This window comes from Filicampus tigris, chromosome 15 (genome assembly GCF_054856515.1).
Source record: "Filicampus tigris isolate MCC_2025a chromosome 15, RoL_Ftig_1.0, whole genome shotgun sequence".
Classification (NCBI taxonomy): Eukaryota; Metazoa; Chordata; class Actinopteri; order Syngnathiformes; family Syngnathidae; genus Filicampus; species Filicampus tigris.
This window is the reverse complement of record NC_141231.1, coordinates 6,276,842-6,302,500: the sequence shown is the minus strand read 5'-3', so window position 1 is coordinate 6,302,500 and position 25,659 is coordinate 6,276,842. Positions and strand designations below refer to the sequence as shown.

Genomic DNA, 25,659 nt, shown 5'->3' with positions numbered 1-25,659 from the left:
CAGGAATTACATATATTGGGCAGGTGAATTTTTTTCCTCCAGATTGCTGGTAAGGCAAAAGTAGTTATAAGATTTGGGGCTGTTCCAAGCTATTAACTTGGTACGAAACAATCAGGGACCGGTAATGTCATAAAAATGCAACATTTTTGAGGAATGGGTGAACAAAAGACAAAGGAACAACAGGAGGAGCAGATTGTTTGAGGAAGAAGAGCCCACTTTAACTCACGGCTCATAGTAACTTCCCCGCCAAGTTACACACTCTCATAGGCAATCAGTGCTGGCAATGGCGCGCGTGTGTGGAGAGCAAACAAGCCTGTTTCACTTTAATCCAACAGTCCACAATGCAAACGACATGCTGCTTTTTCCAGCTGCACGGAACGTCTGGATCATGGTGGCGATGAATAAATGATAACAGTGAGATTTGTTGGGTTGGAAGGGATGGGGGGGAGAACTGGGGTAGGGTGGGTTGAGGACGTTATTGCGGCTATTAATAGCAACGCAGCAGAAATTTAACCTTGACCTCCTTTCGGCACAGCGTTCGGGCCTCCTCCAGTCAAACGTGACTTTTTTTGACAAGTCACATAACGCCACTTGGACATGAATTTTTTAAATGCCTCGGAAATTCCCCATCACGGTTCTTCACTCCGGCAAGGAGTCGTGGTGGATGTTTAACTTTACCTGTGTGCTAGTGAACCTTTACAGCGCACCTTCTCTTGGATCTTTTGTGCCTTTCTTGGAGAAGCTTTTTTTTGTGGGCTACCATGAGAAACGTTCATGCAATTTTATGACATGCACGTATGTCCTGTATACTGTATGTATCTATCTGCAGAGGGAGCCAGTGGCGCAGGCAGACAGTGCAGTGCAGTCTGAGGGGCTTGTGAGGTCACGGACTAGGTGGAGTGTTAGCGGGAATGACACCTGACAGCAGGCCGGCAGGATGCACCCTGGCACTTCTGTACATTCGTGTCACTCCTGATAAGTCAGGTGCTCCATACAGGAAGGAGATGAAGATGAGGAAGAGGAGAATGCCTCTTTCTTTCCTTCCTGATTGTTCTTGCTCAGTGAGCAGACGAGCAGGATGGCGCTCCATGTCCGGATCCAGACGCCTTTCTATACAGCCGCGCAACTATTAGATTAGTTTGATAAACGCTTCTTTCGGTCATTATGGTTGTATGTATGCACACAGGAAATACACAAACCACTTGATGCCACTCAATGAAATCAAAGGGTTCGCTGGTTCAGAGCAGTTTTGCGAGTGGTGGCAAGTGGGTGTATGTGGCACTGGTAAAAGAGAAATTTGAGTGCTTTCATATCAGAAAACTTAAGGGGCGAAAATAAAAGATGTTTAATTGACTCATCCAATCAAATGGTTCACTCATATCAGCTTTGTGAGTGGGTGTAAGTGACGCAGGCAAGCAGTGGTGAAGAATGGTGAGTGGAAACCCCTCCACTAAGGATAAAAGATTTTTACCAAATTTGAATCATGTATGATTGGTAACCCCAAATTGAGACAAGTTTTTGTCACTTCGTATGGGTGGAGGAAATTTGTATGACTTGCCATTAAATTAGACTCAAAAAATTACCAAAGACTTTACCTTATCTCCCTGTTTCAGGTCATCAGCAAATAAATGTCAATGAAACAACCACAAAAAGGTCTACAATACTGATTTTAGGGTTGACTTCACTTGCGACTCTGGACCAAGTTGTACATTAAATCTGAAGGAGCACTGCCATCTAGCGGCGGAGTACAGTATAATGAAGGGCCGATAGACATGTATTGAGCAGTGTTTCCTAACCTATTTTGAGCCAAGGCATATATTTTGCTTTAGAAAAGTCTCACAAAACGAATATGTAATTAAATATCAATTTACGCACAAACCTATTTAGTGTGAAATCTGGGCCTGTTAACAAGGTATTATTGTTGAATGAATAACAGGGTAATACGCGGCTTTGTTTATTCTGCCATCTACTGGAACAAAGTGTAATTGTTCTGCCCGCAACTAAGTGGCTGCCATAGTTTATTGAAAAATATTTATGGGAATCACTGCCTTAGACTGCAAGAAATTCCACCTTAATGGTATTATAGCCATGTATTATTCACAGCAAGCCAGTAATGCAAGCATCCCTGTGAGAGGATAGAAAAGAAATGCCATCAAACAAAAACAAAAAAATGAAATTAAAAAAAAAATGCATTACCAATCTAATATTTAATTGAAATAGTAGCAAAGAAACAAATCTCTCTTGATAAAATATTTAAAAATACAATGCATATGAATAACCAAAATATAATTGAGGCCTTGTATGTGCACATTCTAAAATACAGTATTTCGTTGAAAAATTACAGAGAGTTTTGGGGCATGGCACATCATGAATTTATACAATATCATTTCCAATATTTGCTCACTCTTCCTGCGCTCCAAATCTGTGAAATTGCAATGGCATTTGTTATGCATATGCCCCCTTAAGGTCACCCCACAGGTTGGACTTGGGTCTACAAAAAGTTGCACTTGAATATTTCGATTATGACAGACACGTATGGCATCGTGTACACAAGACTTTGGACACAGATTAGGAGTTTATTCACACATCACACACTACAGTGGGTTATGTAGTCCAGAAACAGTTTTGAACAGCGCTGCCATTAGAAGACACAAAACAACAACAAAAAGACACAGAACTTTGTCGTTATATAAAAATAGTGTTGCTACAAAAGTATAAATTAGGCTTACTAATAAGACAACTCAGGTAGGAATCTACATAGGAAAAAAAAACAGAGATCAAATGTGAATACCAGTAGAAAATGAAGAAAAACGCCAGTAAAATAGGATTAAACGCAACACACAGTTGTTAACCTGATTTGATAATGCAGACTAGAAGCAAAAGAAGAACACACCTCAGTGTTAGCATATTTTTACAACTGTCGTCTGAATAACTTAAAATCAAACTTACAGCGGCTGGGCTAACAGTATCTAAGTTGAGTTCTTTGATCATATCAAAAGACTTTTTTTTTTCCTCCTTGAAATGCTACTGTAGAAAAAGAGGTATAATGTTATCGGCGCTCCCTACTGTGTCTCTGAATTGACGGCGCCCCCCTTGTGGCATAAAAACAGCAGTTCTCTCGTAATTTACATAATACCCCCTCGGAAAACGGATCACATCGACCACGCATTCGCACCACCCCATGATCAGCAGTACCTCGGCCGCCTCCCTCGACACCCGAGAGGCTCAAATACAGTCTGATGTGAAAAAAGAAAGGGGAAAAAAAAAAAAAAAAAAATCAAAACACTGGCTTCAAACCGTATTAGATAACCTTAATAAAAAGCATGCATATTTATCTTATGGTAGAATTCTCATTTAAGCAAAAAAAAACAAAACAACAATGCTAGTTCTACGGTTTGATTATGTTGACGCGATCTTCGAGACGTCAACTAATGGCATTTTGTCCCAGAGCATATCCTATTTAAAATACTTTAAAAACGCTATCACAAATCCCTTCATCTATTCTCAGAACAGAGCAAAACACTAACTTCAAACTGTTTTTAGTGTTTTTTATTTTTTTTATTTTTTCACAATAAGCAGCAACACTACCTTTTAAATATTGAGGTAAATCATTGAATTACCGTATTTTCCGGACTATACGTCGCTCCGGAGTACAAGTCGCACCAGCCATAAAATGAATAATACAGAAGAAAAAAACATATGTCGCATTGGAGTATAAGTCGGCCCCCCTCCACCCCCTCTCGGAATCCAAGCTGTCTCTGTCGCGTAACGCAAACACATGTGTCCACAGAAATCAAATTAATAAAATTGTGCGCTTAGTACACAGCATTTCCACCGAGCTACGAAGGTAACATTTAGCTAACATCCACATGTAGCATCACAAGAAAGTTACGGTTATTATAACTTTAAACTCACCAAAACGGTCATAGATCGATTAAATAAGTCTTTTAGTTATCACCGACCATGTAGAATGTTTCCAAGTCCCCAAAAATATTTTTGTATTCGGTCATAATTATCTCTTTGTTCATCTCCTCCGCTCCGCGCATGTGTGCGCGTGTGGCTGGCTGATGATGCAATACCACTGCCAGCCACAGCGCCTTTTAAAGGAACAGTACACAATTTTGTATAGATGGATTGATAGACAGTCAAATTGTCTTTTAATCATAATATTATAATTACTTATTTAACACAATATTAGATTTTAACCGTTTAAATTTGTCATGCATTTTAACAGCTTTTAGGATGTATCTATGTTTCTTTATATGGGTACATGTGAAATGATATACACTACAGGTTATTCCGCCCGTTGTGAAGTCAATATGTAATGCAGGTTTATATACAGCCTTAGAACGCCCCCCTGTGGTTGTTTGGAGTATTGTTTGCTGACCTTGAAAAGGAAAGGGATACGATATAATGCGTTAATAATTTCACACATAAGTCGCTCCAGAGTATAAGTCACCCCCCCCCCGGCCAAACTATGAAAAAAACGCAATTTATAGTCCGGAAAATACGGTAGTATATTTTGATTAAGCACATCTTCCCTGTACTCACTTATAATATATTTTAAAATGGCAATCACACATAAGGATTAAGTGATGGTTAAGAACTCTTGCCGATAGCATGGCACCGATTACTGAGGAGAAATGGGTTGCATGATTTTACTGCACAGGTAGTCTACAGAGGACCACTGAAGTCAGTTTTGTTTTTTTGAAAAGCATTTTTAAGGGACATGTGGAAATTTGACTCTTTTAAATTGCTTGTAAGCAAATGTGTTTCTGGCGAAACAAGCTTTAGGCCTGGTACACGCAATCATTTTTCAAATAGATTTGTTTCATCTGTGACGGGCCCCACACATAGAGAGAGAAAAGTGTGCATTTAACAGTTTTGGTCATATTTTGTGTGGTCTGCTTTGATTATACTGATCAACTCAATTTTAACATAAAAATAAAAAATAAAATCAGAGATGCAGGTAAATGTTTCTAGATTGTTTACACTAATAACAAATCTGCCCGATTTTTTTCTATAGCACATCAGTTTTCTAAAATAATAGTAATAGTAATAATAATAATAATAGTAATAATAATAAAAATAATAATAAACAATATGTAATATATTTAGCCTGTGATGCGATTCGATTCAGATGCATCACTACATTGGCTTACATTTTATAGTCCATGTAAAACACTGGTATCTTTTATTAAAACAAAAATCTCAATCAAGAGCAAAGATTAATATTTCACACTCTGACTTCGCTCCACTCATATGAGGTTTTGCTTGTTCCGCCATCTTGTCACGTATTATCTTACCCTAGCAAAGATGACTGACAGTAAAACGCAGGTAATCACTTGCACATGCTTTTAATTTTTTTAGTTAAACTTGAAATATCGATTATTAATACCTACCTATAAACGGTTCAGAATCTTTTTAATCCACTGAACGATGCATCGAAAAAATAATTATCGTTCCCACCCCTAATATTTTGTAACATTTATAAATTAAGGGTTAGGTTCAGCAACAGGTGGATTTTTTTTTCTGAAACGTTCGGTAACTATAAATTATAACATTGTAAAATCTGTACAGTGCAAGCTTTAATAAGTCAAATTTAACGGGGCAGTCAACTCAAAATTTAGTCAAAAGATGGCATTCTGATTAATATTGCGTTTGTGGAATATGAGTTAAGCGGCAAAATCCACCAGTTTTTAGCCATCTCAGGCGGGCGGACATTTTGTCACTAGCTGTCAACTGAAAATGACATCACAGTTGCTCAGGGCTTGGGTAACAACCAATATGGCTTAGCTTCAGAAAACAGGTGAGCCATGATTGGTCTGCGATGTCATTTTCTTTCGACAGAAGTGAAAAAATGGCCGCCCCATGAGATGGCTAGAAACGGGTGGATTCAGCTGCTTAACTCATATTCCACAAACACAATATTAATCAGAATGCCATGTTTTGACTAGTGAAGGCGCATAGAACATGTTATAGTAAATATTATTTTTGGGTTGACTTCCTCTTTAAAAACATCCAAGAAAATCTCCAAAACCTGTTAGAAAAAAATGAAGACATTTTTGAAGTCATTGCAAAGATACATTTAGCTACAAAAAGCCAATTTGATTGAAATTTGCTGCTGACCAGTGTTACCAAAGAAGCACCACACACAGGGCTGTGACGATCACAATTTTTTTGCACCCGAGTCCAAGACAATTGATTTCGAGTACCTGCCGATAAAGAGTCCCAATCCAAAAAACTCTGCAATGCAGTGAAGAAGAAAAAGACCACATCCATATTGTCTCAACCTAATTTTTTCTTTTTAAGTTATTTGAGGTGGGAACGTTGTAAGACGGCGACTTCGGTAAAAACAAAACAAAAAAAAAACACCTGCTTTGGGAAAAATTTTACTGCCTCTTCCTTGTTCGTCAGGGCGCTTCTTGATTAGCTAAGTCCCATTTAGGTCATAGTCCATGGTCAAATGACTCAAGAATAGTCAGCGTTCCCTATGCACGTCAAAATTTTTGGTGGGAAATATTGAACACGTTTATAATTAGGATTGTCGGCCACAACCCGTCTCAGCCCCTATTATTGAGACAAATGCACACTCAACACACCTCAGACAAAAGGATAACATTATAGGACAATCTTAATAGAGAGTCGGGCGTTTGACATCCTTGGTTGGGAAGGGGCAAAATAGGGACAAAAACAGTCCGTTTGTGTACCGGGCCTAAGATACAGTATTTGCCTATTTTTGAATAGGTATCTGTGAGCTAAGTGTTGCGTACAGCTACAGAACATTTAGATGAATTTATATAACTGCCAACACATCATGAAAGACAGGATGTCCGATAATCCAGAGCCACTTTCAAGTGATGGCCAAAAGGTGTCCATGCACTACATAAACACAGTGTAGTATTTGGAAAACTGCCTCCAGGAGTTAAAATGTTTTTTTCTTTACGGATGGTGCCTTTTTTCCTCCCATTTCTTTCCCAACTCTGGGCTCTGCTTTCGCTCATTAATTACAAGTTTATCAAGGAAATGTAGTCAAATGCCGATCCCTAAACCCCAAATCCAGATGGCACGGGAATCAGGTTACTCAGTGCCTCACAAAAACAGACATGATTTTAAAAGAGAACAATTCAAATATTGAATGATAAAAATCAGTGTAATTTTCAATAAGCTATAAGCATTTTGTTGTTGTAAAAATCATCATAAATGTAAAAAATGTGTGGCATCTATATGAGTTTGTGAGTCAAGATGGGTAATTATATTTACAGCTTGTTCCACTGTTGAAGTAAAATACTGAAGAATATACTAATATAGTATTAATAGAAGACAATTATAGACCTTTCTTATTATTGAAGACAACACCATGAGCATAAATACTCACAAGAGGGAAACTGGGGGTGGGGGCAAAAAGCACTTGGCAAGTACATGTGTCCATAATGCTGGTCTACAATTGACCACTAGAGGACATCGTTCCCAACAGTCAGTCAATATTTGCTTTGAGAAGCAACAACAAAAAATACAAATAAATAAGATGTTGCAGAGAAGGCAATGAATTAGCAACCTAAAGGCTTTTTTGTTAACAAAAGTATGTCATATAAAGCCCAATGCAGGGCGGAAAGAACACAGACTACGTTTACATGCAGTCAAACATTTCAAAACCGCAATATTAGCGTGAGACTGTGTAAACAGTAACACCAGCAAAACCCTGAATATACTGTAATCCGTTTTTTTCAAACCCCAAATCAGACCCCTGGATTACTCCTTTTCTAACTGCAATATTTAGTCATCAAATGAATCTCCCCATTGAAACACTCATTTGTGTTCTGCGTATTTTCTATCCGCTAGGAATGTTGGTCTATTGAGTACAGGAACTACTTGTATGTGGCATCGGTTGCGCAACCCGCCAGAAATACACAAGCAGAGGTAAATAAACATGGTGAAACTCAGACGCAGCACAGCACCACACCACACCTTTGGGGCGAGGAGGAAAACTACTTTATCAGTGTGGTGAAAGACATAAATATGAATGTCCTTTTATTGATGGTAAGAAGCAGAAATGACATCTACCTGTGCCATGACGTTCTCCGTGCGTCGCAGTTTGGATGGGAATATTACAACTGATCACAATTACCACGTACATCGAAGTAACTCTGTCTGCTCACGCATGTAAATGAGTTATTCCGAATGTTTCAGAAAACTGAATTTTGACTTTACCTTGAACATTGACGGCATATAGACGTAGTAACAAACGATGCATATCCCATTCATCCAAGTTAATTTAAGGAGGTATTAGACCACATAAGTGTGGACATCGGTGGCTGTTAAGGGATGGGTATTAGTGGCCGCGCCAGGGCATCTGGCTCACATTATAACGTGTTTATTTCAAATGACACTTCAAGCCTGATTTGAGGGTGTACACATGTACAGTACCTCAATATGGAGGTCAAAGTACGGTGTGGGAAATGACAGGCTTATTTATTCCTTCGGGAGAGATTTCTGCTTTGATTTCCAAAAAAAAGAGGAAACAATAGATGGTGGAAGCAGCGCATCTGCTACCAATCTCGTTGAGTAGATTGTTATATTTGCCTTATTAACCATGCACGGTAGCTTACTGCTTTAAGAAAAGAACACATGAAGGCCCACTTAAGGAAGACTAAACTATATTGATTAAAAAAAGGGGTTCTACGAGTTATCCTTTACCAGAACCAAGACTATTCAAATGACTGCATTTTGCCTATTAAAAAAAACACACACAGCTGAAGAACAAATATTTAAACAGCAGGTCAGCATGTTTCTCTACAGTGAGCAAGCTAAAACTGCCTTGTGATTTAAATTTATTAAATACAAGCTTGGCTGCACCCTAAGTATGATGGTAACTGTTAACACATTAATTGCAAAAACCCCAAAAGTCTGATGAGAGTTGTCACATGCACCTACAGGCCAAGCAGTGCTAGCAGCAGGAGACAAGGCTGGATTTACACTGCATGATTTGAGTGATGCAATTTAGATTGTTTTGTTGTCGATGTGGTTAAGTGGAAATAGAAAAGAAAAAAAAAAGCATGGAATTGGATATAATCATATCAAAATAAGGCCTGTCAAATGTGGATAAAAGCATACAATACGTAAAGTATAACTGCCAATGCGAGTGCAGCTTAAACGTACTACTGATCAGGTATACAATCATTGATGAGAGCTTGACCTTGACATATACATGCACTTGACGTATGGTGACACGCACATTTGCTCACAAAACAAAAACATTTTGAAAGGAAAAAAACACCCGCTGTAAATCTAAAATTGCAGTATAGACCAGGGGCGTTACCTGGGGGGGTGAGCAGGGGTAGGCAGTTCCCACCCACAGACACGCTCTGCCCACCCAAAGAAAACTGGATGTAGTTCTGATGGCAGTCTGGGAACCGCACATGGTATTCCATTCATATAGTACTGTGTATGTCAGCTTAGGGTTATTATTTTACCCTAACCCCAAGTCAAATAAAGTCAAATCAACTTTTATTTGTTTAACCCAAATCACAGCAACAGTTATCTCAATTAAGGAGAAAACAAAACACGTTTTAAGGTGCAGTAGCCCTACCCTGGATTTGGACCTACTTGAGCATTGTAGCACTTTTTTACTCTCATAATTGTAATGTTAAATATTAGTGTTCTTTATACATGTGTTTCTTCTGTTGTCAATGCCTGGTTTTGATGCTTGTATAGTTATTTGTGCAGAATTTGGCCAGTTGTGTAGGCGTATCATGCGTTCCGCAAGGGAAAACCCGGCTTTATCGACTACATGTCACTTGAAATTTAGGTGTAAAAGATATCCAAAAAATAAAAAAAATTCAGGGTAGGCATAAAATCGGAACTACCCACGTAGACCTGCTGTGTAAATCCAGCTAAATAAAATGAACCAGCGGATGACGTTAGCGTATGACGAGGGCATAAGATTGTAATCAACTTTTAGTATACTGAAACTTTTTGAATGAGAAGGTGAGTGATTTGACAGCTTTTGGGGAGGCTGCTAAAATAAAAGAAAAATTCCAATCCCTGTGCCATTGCCACAAATTACTCAAAAGGTGCAAAAGGCAATGAAATTTCTGAACCGTTTGTGTATAGTATTTATGCAACCAAACTCACTTTTACTGACCTTACCTGCCATCCCGGAAGTATAACAGCATGGAGCCTTTAAAGCAGTTGAGTCTTCAGGCCAGACCAAAGAAGCTCACCCGACACTCAAACAGCTACTGTTCTGTCCCTAAAGCACTGAACATCTCTCCATGTCAGTATGCCATACAGTATGTGACAAGCCTTATTGTTCCAAGTGCTTGCAACCTAAAAATGTCTTTTTTTTTCCTGTCTTACCATACACATTTAGCTTTACAGTCGGCCTAAGCCTATATAAATAAGTCTCTGGTGGAAGGTGAAGGTTTGGACAGCTAGCCCATGTTGGAGCGAAGGAAAATGAGTTTGTTCATTTCTTCAGCGGTTACCTGCTGCCTCCTCTTCATGGCCAGGCTCTGCTCGCACACCGTTACACATTCGCTGCGTATGCCCACCGCCGGCACGGCCAGGAGCCACAGCGCCAGGCGGGCTAGTCTGGGGAACCTGTCGCCCATTGTCGAGCTCCAGTAGTGGAAGAGATCGGTGGTGCCTTGGAGGAGAGGCTCCGCCAGGTACTGGAAGATCTCTTGCCTGACGTGGCTTTGACTCTCGTCGTTGGTGGACAGTGTCATCCTTGAAAGGCCGCCGTTGTTTCCGGCCCCCTCGACTCGGGTTATTTTTGGCATGGGCGGGCCGTCATTGTCTCGCTCCTCGCCGCACGACGCCCCGGCAGCAGTCATGCCCCCGTCCCTGGGTTCAGCCGCAAATTCGCACGCTCGGGAAATTATGTCCTCGTGCTGGTAAGCCGGGACTGAACGGAGCTTGAGCTGAGGGTCCAATACCATCGCCACCTGGTGGGCTCGCTCAACCTGGGAACAAGAGGGATGTTTCTATTATAATTACCATGGTTTATCCATCCATCTTAAAGCATTGATTCGCAAATATAGTGTGCCATGAGAGATAATCGGGGGTGCCACTAAATACAGTGGTGCCTCGAGATATGATTTTCGAGAAATGAGCCGTCATTCGGATGATTTTTATGCAAATTTGAGATTTGAGAGCTGCATGGCGGCAGTGAACTGAGTCCAACTCGCTTCACAATGAGTAGCCGTTCGTCAAATATTGAACAATTCACCATAAAAGAGGCTTTAACTTGGTTGATGTGACTCAAAGTAGAAGTATACTGTCACTAAACATAAAACAAAGAGAATTGCATGCATACTTGAAACTACATAGATTTGCATTATGAAAGTCAGTTTAGCTTAATGCTCACAAATAAGGCAAAACAGCATTGACATGCTAACAGTGAGCATTGATAGTCAGTTTTTGAAGCATTGGATATTTGAACACAGACAGTGGCGCAACACGGACAGATAAAACTATACGCATTGGCATATTCTTTATCCTCTATGAAAAATGAGTGACATCACAGCACCTTTTTGAATCACTTGTAATTGAAATCTATTCATAATTGTGTCTGCATGACTGTCAAGTATTATACTGCTTCCCAGTGGCCAAACCTGGGACCCCAGAAGTAGCAGCAAAATGAATTGGATCATTGCAGCATTCAATCATGATGCAGAAACTGTTTAATTGTTCTCATCCTGTTCAATTATGTTATTACTCCATGTTTTTAGCAACTACCATATTATTGAGCGCTATTTTCTGTTATGAAAAACACAAACAAATGTGTTTTCTGCACTGGTGCCAGCAAGCACAGGATTTGTAAAGCATGACCGTATTTACTGACGTATAGTCGTCTCAATTGGCATACCGCAGTTTTGCATCATGTAATGATTGACCATGACTCAAGATATGTTTGCAAAATAACAAGAACTTTATTTGCAAAGTCAATTATTTTATATAACTTCAAAAGAACACAAAAAAAAGAAACAATACCACTGCAAAAAGGACCATCGATAAGAAGCAGTGAAATAATGGCTGACAGTTAAACTTGTTTTATTTGTATTAGTTCCACAATATACTATAAAGATACTAATTACAATGCTTTTGATAACATTAAAAAAAATAATTTTGAACATTTTTAAACTCTGTAGTATAATAGATTGCAGATTTTTTTTAAACACACTGCTGATATTTCTATTCATATCCAGAACTTTACAAAAGTCTTTTAGGGGAAGTCAACCCAAACATGTTTTTTTCAAGAATATGTTCCCAGAAGGCCCACTAGTTGAAACACGGCTTCTGATTAATTTTGTGTTTGTGGAATATAAATTAAGCAGCAAAATGCACTCGCGGCTGACCTGTTTTGTGAATCTGAGCCGTGATTGGTCGTTGTGAGCAGTTATGTCATTTTCAGTCGACAGAAGACAAAATGGCTGCCCAAAGAGATGGCTAAAAACGAGTGGATTAACACTTATTACACAAACGCAATATTTATCCAAATGCCCCATTTCAACTAGTGGGCTTGCGTAGAACCTATTCTTGAAAAAAATATGTTTGCGTTGACTTCCCCCTTTAAGGCAGCAAAACATTTTTTTTCATCATTTAAGCCATTGGGGAGTGTACAATCTCATTGAACATTTAATGTTTGACATCCCAACCACTACACTGTAGAATGGAAGCCTAATGATTTGATTACATATTCTAACATAAGTGACTAGATGGACCATTGATTGTAATTAAGTAAAATAAAGTGATTCACCTCCCTCATTCTTCTTATTACATGTCAGTTTTTATAGATTGATTAAAAAGCCCAGCTTATTTAGATATTTGTAGCTCTTAACATTTACTGCATTGATGGATGTTTTCCTGTTTGAGTTTGAAATGTCCGAGTGTATTTGGATGCACCTCGAGTCTCACGAGAGACGTGAATGTTTAGTATAATGTTTCTGTTTTATGATCCTACCCATTTGAACCACAAAGGTTGAGTGTGTTGCAAACGATAATACAAATGTTCAATTACAAGCGTCTGCCTGTTACATGGCACGAGTTATGCCAGTGATCAGCCCACTTTCACTTACACATCAAATAAATCCATTACTGTGATTCAATCTAATGATCGCTTCATAGTCCAAGACTGAACCGGCTACATATTGTGTTTTACGACAGTAGTACGTTATTTATTATTCCACGTGTAGACGGGTTGAAATGACAAACGCGCAAGCTCCCTTGCCGAATGGCTGAGCGGGTCGGTGTAAAGCGCTTCAGTGAATTGAAGCGAGTTGACTGGGAAGCCATCTTAAAATGTTGTTTATAAAGCAAATAGTGCTTGTTAGGGTCACATACACCTTGGCTTGGTCACCATGCAGTAGCACCACACAGCATACAGATGAAAGAAATAAAAAGCATTCACACCTGTGGATATTTTAGTCTTAACATGCACACTTTTTGGATTGTTGGAGGAGGAGGGAATATCCAGAGAAAAGTCAAACAAGCGCAGAGAGAACATGCAAACTCCACATAGCTGAGGCAGGTGATGCTGCCTCCCGTGGGTTAATAGCGCATATAAATAAAGGTACAGTTTGTCATGGGAAAATAAAAATCAATAGAGATTAAAATGAGTTTAGTCCTAAACAATACCATTTTCAATGATTTTGGAAACTTTGTAAGAAATATAAACATTACCTTAAAGTTCTCCTTGAGTGCTTCTAGGAAGTAGTGGCAGAGTTTGCTGGCCATGCCGGTTCCCGCTTCTCCGGCTTTGGAAGTGAAGAACTTCTCCAGCCGCAGATAGACGGGAAGCACCTGCTGCAGGGTGGGCCTCCTCTGGCTACTCAGCTCCAACGCTGCCAGGCGCAGAGGAGCCAGCAGACAAGTCAGCGTGCCGAGCAAATGCTTGTTGAGGCCCTGGAGCAGCGGTGCTGTGGACTTACTGCGTCCATACGTCTCACAGATGTGCTCAAAGTGGGAATGGACCTGCAGAAGGGCCTCAGCCGTACGGTCCCAGCAGGGAGGGGTTGGGCACTGGGCAGTGCTGCCCTGCGCTCCGTCTTCGGTCATGCTTTGGGAAGTGTTGGTGTTCTGCTCCTCCCTCAGTGCCAGTGTGGTGGAGGCGGAGATGTCTTTGCACGTGGCGAGGAGTTCGGCCAGCTCGTGAAGGCCTCGAGCCTGCAGGCTACGTTTCCCCAGGACTGCCTGGACCACTGCGCCGAGCGAACACCCGGCGCAGCGCAAGCATATCCTGCCCCTGCCGCCGCCACCGAGTGAGGATACCCCGAATCCGGCCGCTGATACCCGGGGCTCTGCCACGTACACAGTGCGAATGTCTGACATCACAAACTCAGACAACACATTCTGAACCCAGTGGTGAATCTGCTCCGGCCCTTCCCTCAGCTCCGCCTCCCGCACGCCAAGAACGTAACGTTTCAGTCTTGAGCCCTCCACCTGGTATGCCGTCAGAACGTAGCAAGCGTCCGGTCCCGACGTCTGGGAGTGGCAAGTGACTGCGATGCCAAGCGAGGCGTTGGAGCCGAGGGCGCACGTCACCTTGACCTTGACCTGGTTGTACATGCGGGGTAGCTGACGCAGCGCCAAGGCACTCATGTTGCCCAGGGCATCACGGGTGGAGTACGCACCGTGACGTGCCCCCGTGTCCACCAGAGTCTGTGCCAGCTTGAGGAAGTCCTTGCTGTTGAGCACGTTGAGCATGTTCAGATCAGAACACATTACCCGTAAGAGACGCTCAGCCACCTGTAGCCGCTCCTTCTCTGGCAGCCCATTATTATCTGGACAAAAGATATGTCATTTAGGACAATATACTATAAATAATAAAAAATGGATCATAATTAATCTCGACTGAGTTGAATGCCTTCAGAGCTTATATCTGGCCACATAATTTACAATCAAAAAAAATGTAGAGAGTTCTGATTTTATGTTTTCATGAAAAGGAAATATAATTAGTAGGGATGTTACAATATTGTGATATTAAAATTGCCACGATATAACGTTGTCATCATGTCACAATATTAGTACCAGCAAATCTGTTTAAAAGCCCAAGTTGTTTTCCATTTGTGAAGATCCAGCACCCTCTAGTGGTTAGTTTATTAGTGCAATTTAATTTGATGCCACCTATGTTTAAGGCCAACGTTAATCGCCAATAGGAGAGCATGACTGGCCAAGCCCATTTCTTTGTGAATGCTGTTATTATGTACAAAAACAGAATATTGTCATGTTTTTTTTAAATATAAACTCTTCTTTTTATTTTTTTAAATTATCGTGAGCTTTTATACAGTATTGCAAACTTTTTATATATCGCCAACCTTCCCGCAATACTGTGATAATTATCGTATTGTGAAGTTCATATCGTGATATTATCGCATCGTGACATTTGGGTATTGTGACATCACTAGTCATGAGTTCAGGACAGCACAGTGACCTAGGCATGTGCATGTCTGCCTCTCAGTTCTGAGGTGCAGGTCCTGTGAGGAGTTTGCATTTCTCCCTGTGCTTGCATTGGTTTATCTGGCTACCATCCCATGTTAATATTTCATGAAACTCAGCATAGTGTATAGTTTTTGGTTCCATTTTAAAATGCACGAAACATTTACAGCGCAAAAAAATTCAGGCCACAGTATCGGCCTCAATTTCAATTACTCCATTTATAAACATGTCAGGAATGCTGTTACAAGCTGCAAAGTTTAATACAAGTTGAATGTACTTTTATCTTAATTGGCTTTATTTTTCTTTTGTCCATACTATAAAGAACTGAAGCTGTAAGCTACCAATGATCATATAAGAGCCTGGTGCGATTATGCCCCGATTTACATATGATCCGATTAGTTGACTAATTGCGACTACTGTTGGCAAAATAATAGTTTGTGACACACTTGCACCAAACATCATTGCGTATTGCGTTCGTGGATGGCTGCAGCACCACACTGGCGCACAGAGACAAGCATGGTATCGAACCGAATTGAAAATCAAATCGGGGCTTGCGTGAATTGTTACATCCCTAGTAATTACACCAGTCAACTTGTGTGCCTAGTATTTACAGTCCGGCATGGCGCGACACATGACGACAGGGCAACACGTTTTTGTGTATCTTTTAAGGCAAATTAATACAAATTTTGGCGGGTGTTGAGGAATTCTTTAGGTACCATTTACAGTACATTGTGTGTGTGTGTACCGTATTTTCCTGACTATAAGGCGCACTTAAAAGTCTAAAATGTTCTCCAAAATGGACCTTATAATGCGGCGCGGCTTATGCGTGCACCGAGTTCCAATATCTGTGATTGTTATGTGACTTTGTTGAGCGCTGCGTTTCACTGACTGGGAGCATTTGCTGCCAACACGCTGGTTATATAGAGAAAAGGCGGACGTTAAAGGGAGAAGGGTGGGCGTGACAGAGGACACTATAGGCACGCCCCCAGTAGGTATATAGTGCCGGTATATGCATTCATTGTGCATAACAACATTGAAAATGGCAACCACGAAGAGACACGCCTACGACGCACAGTTTAAACTGCAAGCTACCAGCTACGCGCAGGAACAAGGAGGTCCGTCGCGGTGCTTTCGTTTTATGAAACGGCGCCATCTATCCATCCGGGCAAGGACCACCGCGGCGCAGCAACTTCCGGCGGAAACAAGCGTCACAGGGAAAAACCGGCCATCTTCCGCTCCTACTGTAGTAAAAAGATTGCTGACAAACGCATGCAGGCCAACCACATCACCAACATGGACGAGGTGCCGCTCACTTTCGACATCCCGGTGAACCATGCTGTGGAGAAGAAGGGGACCAGCACGGTAGCAATACGCACAACGGGGCACGAGAAGTCAGCTTTTATTGTTGTGCTTGGTTGCCTAAAGAAAAGTTTCCAGCCGGAGTCATCATCAAGGCCAATCAAAAGGGCTGGATGGGCGAGGAGAAAATGAGTGAGAGTGGCTGACTGAGGTGTACACAAAGAGACCGGATGGTTTTTCGACACGTCACCGTCGCTGTTACGGGCAAGTTACGCCACAATTTGTGAATGGATTGTGGAGTCTTGGGCTAAAGTGTCTGCTTGCACTGTTGTGCGAGCTTTCGCGAAAGCCGGCATCGTTTCTGAGGAGCCGCACGGCAACGACACTGACTTGGACAATGACGAAAGTGAAGTGTTAAAAGTGTTTAATGGAGAGCTTGCCCAGCTGTTCGTTTCGGATACCGAAGATGAGGACTTGGATTTGTGGATGACATTTAATCACTGACAATTATGTGAGTACATTGTTAATGGTTTCAATAAAAAACAACTGAACTCAGTTTTGCTCCTGCTGCCTTTTTAAAAACATACGTAAGCATGCTTGTTAGCATATGTTTCAGCGTGCATGCACGCTACCGTGCGTTTTAGGCTATAGTATGTTTTACCATGCCTGCGCCCAATAATACCTTATGTATGTGTTAAATACAGAAATAGCACCCGTAACTGTGACTGCGCCTTTTGGTCGCGAAAATACGGTAATAATTTAGTAAAAACATACGAGTGATATTGTGGTTCCTCTGGGCGAGACTTTGAGGTTGTATCTGTAGTTTGACAGGAGGGTGGGGGGCCTGAGCCGGAGACACTCTCCACAGCGGCTCCTGAGGACCCGAGGCTGAGGAGGCTTTTGGAGAGTCTCCTTTGGTATGGTTCTCGTTGTCAGCTGAGGGAATATAGAGGAACAATATTAGCTATGATATCTAAGTCTTGAAATGAAAGAAAAAGGTGGAAGTGCAAGATTATTGAGGGACCCAAAAAAAAAAAAAAAAAAAAGGGGGAAAAAAAAGTTCAAAGATATACGCACTGTAAAACAGAAACAAAGTAAGTGGAAGAATGTGAATGTTTCAAATATAGACCGGACTTGAAGTAAAATGTCAGATGAATAATTGCAATAACTAGTTCTCACATGCAGATCTGACAAATGCTGTCAAATTCATTTGAATGAATGCACCTAATGTTTCCAAAACTGGAAAATTAAAAACAAAATGACGGTACTCACAATCCAAAAATAATTATAAAGCCTGGATAAGCCTAGTTTATCACTGAAACTTCACATGTACAAACACACTTTTTACCGAGCACAAATACTATAATTAAGCCATTGCACAGCTGTCTGATTATACTACTGAAAAAAATAGTAATAATCTGAACCAGGTGTCCCAGAACCAGATCTGCAACAACCACATGGGAGAACTTGATGCCTACAACATGTTTGTTTGTACAGATTTCCACATCAATTGCAGCCATTTTAAATTCTGTGCTTCACTGCTGAGCTTCAACATGCATTTGTGGGAGTGGACTCACCAGCGTGGGACTGCATGTGCTCCAGCAGGTTGTTGTAGAACTGGAACTGGATGCCACAGGCACCACAAGTGTAGGGTTCTAAAAAATCACAAGGCCCAGAAGAGAGTTGAATCTCTCTTTGGAGACAAAAGCACAAATGCTAATGCATCTGTCCATTCAGCTGCCTCCATTACGGCTTTACGCCACGTATAGGCCCAGATTATCAATACAACCAAGTAGGCCTGCACGATGTGTCTTTTGACCATCGCGATTGCGATGTACGCATGCGCGATAGTCACATCGTAGGACGTGCGATGTTTTCACTTTTTTTTTTTTTTCTTTTTCTTTCTTAGAACACGCAACCGTTTGTTTTGCTTCAAAAAAGCAGCAAGCTACTCCGTGCTACACAGCCTGTCTCGCTCACCCCCTCCTTCCTGCCAATCAGTCACCGGCCCCTCCCCCTCCACTCTGCTGTCTGCTAACAGGCGAAGAGACGACAGCGGCAAAAGCAGCAGTGGATTTAGTCCCCAAAAGAAAGTCAACATCCAAAATATGAAAGTATTTCGGGTATAAAAAGGAAGATTCAGAACAACAAAACATCCTTTGCCAACAGTGCCTCACCGTTGTTGCTGCAATCGCCGTCACAAGCCCCTGTATGAGCACTTCAAACTAAGAAGTGGGACCCGAGATGAAACTGCATCTACGGTACTCGAAAAACAATTACAGACGCCTTCGCCAGCATAACTCCTTAGGATAATAAGTCCAAACAATACCAACAAATCTCGGATGCAATATGTTTTACAGACAGTTTTAGTTATTGTTATATTTTTGGGAACAACTCAGGGGACTAATGCACCTGCCCTTTAAGTTTTAATATTTTTGTTCTAATTTATTTACAACTTTTCTGCAGTTTCACAAAGGTTTTTTTTTATCTTAATGTTAGATTTTTGTACACAACTCAGGCGCTAGTACACCTGTTTTTTAATTTTTTAAATATTTTATGGTTTAGTTTAAAGGTGTTTATAACTCTGCTTCTGCTTTAGAGGTTTTTTATTTTATTCTATTTTTTGAAATGACTCAAGGGTCTAGTGCACCTGCTCTTTTTATTTTTTTGTTTAAAATATGTTTAATATTTTGCTGCTGTTTACATTGAAGTGTGAAATACAATGTTAAATAATCTATTATGTTACAGAGACATGACCTCTGTGATACCTTTTATATACAGCAATCATCATTCACAGATGAACCGCCTTAGTCTGGATTAAGCGATATTATATGAATACAATGATGTCATAGCGAGTTAAACAAATTATTCCCAAACAAATCTATTCAAGTCCTCTGATGAAAATTCTATTTTCAACATCGCAACATATATTGCAGTATATCGCAACCCCTCCAAAAATCGCACTGTCATTTTTTTCCAACATCGTGCAGCCCTACAACCAAGTAGGGATGAACCATAACTGTTTGTTTTCCACCGATAACTGCAACCTGCTACTCCAAATTGATACCGATGACCGCTATCTTTATTTGCATACTACACACTGTACATATACAGTACATACATACGTATACACATTCATACGTACACACATATACACACATCATGTATACATATCAGTGGCAGGCCGTGACTTTCAGATGTAGGCCTTCACTAAGCAAACCCCTCTCCACAAAACGCCTCCAGCAACGTTATGCACAAGGCACGTGTTGAGACGGGCAGCGATACACACTCACTCTCACTGAGTGAGAACTGAGCCCACACAACCTACACCGAACAAAGTCAGGCGACTGTACCACTGCACTATAAGTGACTCCATTACGGTCAACTAAAAATCTCTTCACTACAGTATAACAGTGCACAATCAGTATCTAATAACATGTCATTATTGAAGTATACAACTTTAAATAAAATACATCGTATTCACCAGAGATGCATATTTGTAGACAAACACCATACTCTTTTGCTAGCAGTGTTGCGATGTAGAGCTACGCAGTTATGTAGCCACTGTGGAAGTGGCAAATATATAATTCACCGCCAAGCAAGCCAGCTATACAGCTATAAGCGTTATCAAACTTATCTTCACAATGTCGAGGTTTTGTTTTCTTTTTTTTGAAAAGTCTGCCTGTTCCTAACGACTCTCGATTCAAATTCCTACCCCCCGCCCCCAAAATAGGAGTTATTTTTAGACAAATCGTGTGAACTTCTCTATTATTTAATTTAATTAATTAGGAGGGCGGCAGCACTAAAGAGGAGCAAACGAATACACAAGCCAGAGCTCGAAGGTCCCCCATACACTGCAGTCACTTGTTTGGGAAAATTCTGGCTGTCCTGTTAAATTCGCCGATGGGGAAAGGTACGTGTATAAGTCCCAAAGTTGTGTGCCGACATTGCAACACGAGATCGGCGGCAATGCTGTAGGTAGCACGTCTAACACAATAACACTTAAAACGACATCATCCGACTTTGAATGTTTCTTAGACGAGGAAGCAAGCAGTCTTTTTAGCCAAAAACAAAGAACAACAGCTCTCTCCTTTGTTCTCCGCTGCTCCTCTCACTAGCCGTAAGATGCATTCATGAACCTCGGAAACATCACAACTCAGCAAAACACAAATCCGACCTATATATATATATGATAAATGTGTATATTGTACAGTATGTATATACTGTATATTCTGCAGCTGTGTATGCTATAAACTAAACATTAGCTGGGTATGTGCATTTGTGTGTTGAACTTGTTGGCTCAATGTTGTCATGAGACATATTTCGCCGATTCTGACTTTGGGTCCGAAGCCGCATCGCATCAGCTCTATGGCTAGGCTTGGCTGAATGAGCCCGCAGGGCCCTGGATCACCAACCCCGCGAAGGGCGACTGCTACCACCGCAAGGTCCCGGCGAATGCCTTGAGTCGGGCTGCGTGCCGTGCGCACATTCAAATCTGAACAATTGAGGGGGAGCCGGAATGATGGTCCCGGTTCCACTTGAATCGCGGTTATCGATGCCCAACCGTAGTGGTGACCACCCGGAATTATTCTAGAAGGCCCTCCTATATTGAATCTGATATCTCACTGGTTCAGATATCCCTACATTATTTGCTAGGCTTGTCACAATAACACATTTTTCTAAATGATATATAAACTGTCACGATAAATTATACTATTATTATTAGTTTTTTAAATGGCACTGATTTACTGATGAAGGAAGTGCAAAAAATGAAGTACATTCTTTTTAAGTGCAATTATCTTTCAATTCACAAGGTTAAGGATCATTTGCATTTAAATGTAGAACAAAATATATGGGATAAATCAGGAACATGACAGCCAATGCTAAAATAAAAAAAATGAGAACAAAATATTGGCAGAGCTAACTTCAGCTACAGATTATAAAGCTCAATAGATTGTTTTTTTTTTTTTTGCTCCTTGAGTAAAAGAGGAGATACTTAAAGAGGGCTGAAAATTCAGAATTTAGGTCTCAGAAAATACATTAAACGAGGGCAGATACTAAAGGCATTTAAAAGGATAACGAGGGAGTAACCGGTGCTTATTAATTAAATGGCTTGGTTTCAGAACTCAATGTGTTAGGTTGAAAATGTTGAATTAAAATTTTGCAAAGGCTTTGCAACGACTATCAAGTGTTGAAAATGAGGTTGGGTTAAATAATTTGTGGCCTGTATTTTACTGAATGGAGTTATGTCCTGTTTATATTCTCTCAGGGGAAGCTCATTGTGACACATTTCGAAAAGCCCGGATCTGAGCTTCCTGCAAATGTACAATAAACCTAATATTCATCCCCTTGAGCGTTCTTTCCCCAGTGATGATGAATGCAGCAAATGTGGAGAGCAGACACAAAATGGCTTGCAGAGAACCAAAAGTGACATGCAATGGAGAGCTGCATACCCATACTGTACATTTGTTTGAAGTGGAAACGTATATGTTTGGGGGTGGGGCTGGCACTTACTCTGAGGTGTAGGGAAGGAAGTGGCCACCAGAGGGCTTGGAGTGCCTGTGAAGGGAGGGGGAGAAGAGTCAATATGATCACTGTGGCGTGTTTGCTTCTTTTAATTCTGCATTTTGATTTATTATTGGTTCAAAACTGTGCACATGTGCAACACAGGCGCATGTAATAAATAATAAAGAACTAATAATGACTAAGTAAAGTGCCCATCAATGAAAAGAAGGACACCCTTTGTTAGAGTAATACTTTTTAGTGGGTAAACAAGAAAATTTGATGTTGCACAAGGAAAGAAATTTGACAATAAAACGACTCACCACTTGAATTCCGTGAACTGTTTGTGTCAACCAGACTAGACTGTAATGCATTCTCCAGTTTCCGTCTGAACTGACTGTCTGTGTAAAAGCAAAAATAGTAGACGCAAATTGTAATGCTGCGTATTGTGATATTTTATTTTATGTTGAAAGCAATTTTAATGTTAGTTCCCAGCATATGCATCAATTGATGTTGTTAATTCAATCATGCTAAGCATCTCATAAAAAATGTTCCCAATGTTCATTTCACATTTAAATGTGATGTTAAATTACAGCTCTTCACTCCATCTTTTTAACCGACATAAAAACAAACAAACAAAAGAAGATTTCTCATGTATCAAAACAATATTGCATACAATTTGAATTTGGACTTTGATAGTCTGATGCAATTGGCACAGGCACACTTCTTAATATTTGTTTGGTGAGATATATTCTTAAATGGAAAATATTATGGAAATTTTACTTTTTAATTGCTTCTATACAAATGCCGCTTTACCCATCAAGTGTGAAGCAAACAAGTAAGCCTTTTGTCCTCCATTTGTTTTGAAAATGTGCCTGAGAGAGCCAGGCCAGTGGGTCTGATTTACAAATGTGGACACAATTGTTGGTACCCCTCTGTTAATGAAAGAAAAACCCACAGCGGTCACAGAAATAACTTGACTCTGACAAATATATATAGATATAGGTGAAAGGTGACGTGAAAATTACGTTCTCAACACACAAGAATGGCTCAGAGAAATCCACTGGACTATTCTGAAGTGGCCTGCTATGAGTCCTGATCTAAATCCTATTAACATCTATGGAAGGAGTTGAAATTTGGCATCTGGAGAAAGCACCTTACAAACCTGAGATAACTGGATCAGTTTGCACACAAGAGTGGGCCAAAATACCTGCTGAGCGGTTCTGAAGTATCACTGAAGTTTACATAAGTTGTTTGATTGCAGTAAATGTCTCAAAAGGTTATGTGCAAAATATTAAGTTAAGGCTACCATTATTGTTGTCCGTGCCTGTTTCATAAGTTTGACACTTCAAAATAAATCGTGTATATTCATATACAGTAAGTATTCCCTAATAAGGAATTATATTTACATTTGTTCAATCTTTCGTTATAACAGAATTTCCTTATGTGGGAAACGACTACGGTACATGTCCTGTATGAACGTGCAAGTATGTTAACAAAATACGTGTAACAACACAAGCAATATAATGCCCCAAAAAATAATTTCCCCCCAAATTTTATTAAACAAAAATTAAACTATAAAGTACAGATATATGAACAAAATACAGTATCGTATAACAAACATGGTCTAAATACTGTTGAAAATATACTGTAAATATTGTAACACCAATGCAGTACAGTACTTAACTACAGTAAACTGTACTGTATTTTGGTGTTGATTTTTCTCAGACTTGGGAAAAAAGTCTTTTTTGAGTTGTTGTGTTGGCTTTATTCTTTGCTGTATGAAAATGTTTGTCTGCGTATCATACAGTTTTGTTGCTAATTGCAAAAAAAACGGTCCCATTGATCATCACTGATGTCTGGGGATTCTTGTGCATACATAAGCATTTTTGATGCCATCTCCATAGCGCTCTTGCTGGACGGTGGCTTTACATCAAGATTTTTCTCGTAGATTGGAATTTTTCCGACTCCAAGTGTTGTTTTTTTTTCGACTGCTGGATGTTTTTTTTACTTTGTGTCCAGTTTAGCATAATCGGATGCATTTCACTCTTCTCTTTCACGGTAATTACCGTTCTTCTTCGTTTGGATGTCATGAACTTCAGACAAAAACGTAAATGAATAAATTTAAAATCTTTTGCAATTTCAGGAAAACGCATGCCAAAGAAGTAACTTACATGTTGCCGTTTTGGATCCGATGATGGCGGAGCGGTCACAGTTTTTCCATAGTATGAGCGGGAGCTGCTTGAGTTTACGCTACTGCAGACTTCCCTATGGGTTCCGGATACAGTACCGGAACTTCCGTTGTTAGGAATCAATCGTTAATGTAATATAGGAGTAGAAAATTTAATCCATACATTTTTTTTCCCGGATGAGGTAATTTCCGTTTGACAGAGGTCCGTAGGTGGGAATACTTACTGTATATTTTTTATTGATTTATTATTACTTTTCTTAGATTCAAGTTATTTCTGTGACAACGGTGGGTTTTTCTTTGATCCACAGAGGGGTACCAATAATTTTGCCCATTTGTGTACATCACTGGACTGGGTGCTCAGTGTCTATTTCCTGCGGCATGTAATCTGCTCAATTAAACAGCTATTTTTCTTATTGATATCACTTGCATTAATTGCTATTTGTTTCCACTTCTCAGACAAGTACCTCAATGCCCGTCTCGGAGATGCTCTCCACCCTATTTGTCATGCTTTTGGTTTTATTAAAGGGAATGCTGTACTATATATAGTCAATAGCAGGTGTTTCTCAATGCAAATGAGGATAAACGTGCGAGCATGGTAGTTTAGAACAGGTGGCATTTATCAACACATATCACTTACTGCCGTGTGTACGACAAAGGTTGATTTTTTTGTTCTTATGCACACTCTAATTTCAGTCGTATGTACGAATTCTGAACATGTTCGACACATTCTTTGATAAAATTGTATCTTCTGGACCAGAGCATATGCCAAAGGTCATAATGTCGTTATTTTCAGTATTGGATGGTTTTAGACATTTGCAGCCATACATCATAGGCCATTATTTTTAGCCTCTGTTAATGTCTGTGCGTGTGCTTACAAGCGGTAGGAAACTTGATTAGAACAACGTAAAGCTCTTTGAGTTGCTTTTCTGTATGAAAAGCACTTTAGAAATAAAGTTTGATTGCTTGATTGTTTTCTGCTGTTTTATTTGTTTTTTTTAATTATGAATCTGCTCACCAACAAAATGACAATTTGTCGTGCCGACAAGCTCAGCTAATTACAAACTATTCTGATGCCGTAATTAAACGAATGATGAATATTAAGTCTATAATCTACCTATATTGTACTTGCCTTTGTCTTTGTCTCTACATTTATACTGTTAGAATAATTGTACATAAATTATCCCCTCTTATAAGTATTGTAAGGTATTCATTCAGCATTATAAACT

General features: G+C 40.1%; 1 protein-coding gene across 5 annotated transcripts in view; it reads right to left on the bottom strand.

The window, feature by feature from the left end:
• Positions 1–2,556: 2,556 nt before the first annotated feature.
• The window catches only part of znf618 (zinc finger protein 618), a 48,027-nt gene continuing 24,924 nt past the window's right edge, over positions 2,557–25,659 (bottom strand). For 4 of the 5 annotated variants that reach the window (XM_086053553.1, XM_086053554.1, XM_086053555.1 and 1 more), the window contains exons 9-14: positions 22,566–22,643; positions 22,255–22,299; positions 18,318–18,395; positions 17,515–17,676; positions 13,687–14,786; positions 2,557–10,967 (exon numbers count right to left, since the gene is read on the bottom strand). In XM_086053553.1, the coding sequence (XP_085909679.1) occupies positions 10,434–10,967; positions 13,687–14,786; positions 17,515–17,676; positions 18,318–18,395; positions 22,255–22,299; positions 22,566–22,643 (1,997 nt within the window). In that variant the 3' untranslated portion in view covers positions 2,557–10,433. The remainder of the gene's footprint in view (positions 10,968–13,686; positions 14,787–17,514; positions 17,677–18,317; positions 18,396–22,254; positions 22,300–22,565; positions 22,644–25,659) is intronic. The other variant, XM_086053557.1, reaches the window with a different exon arrangement.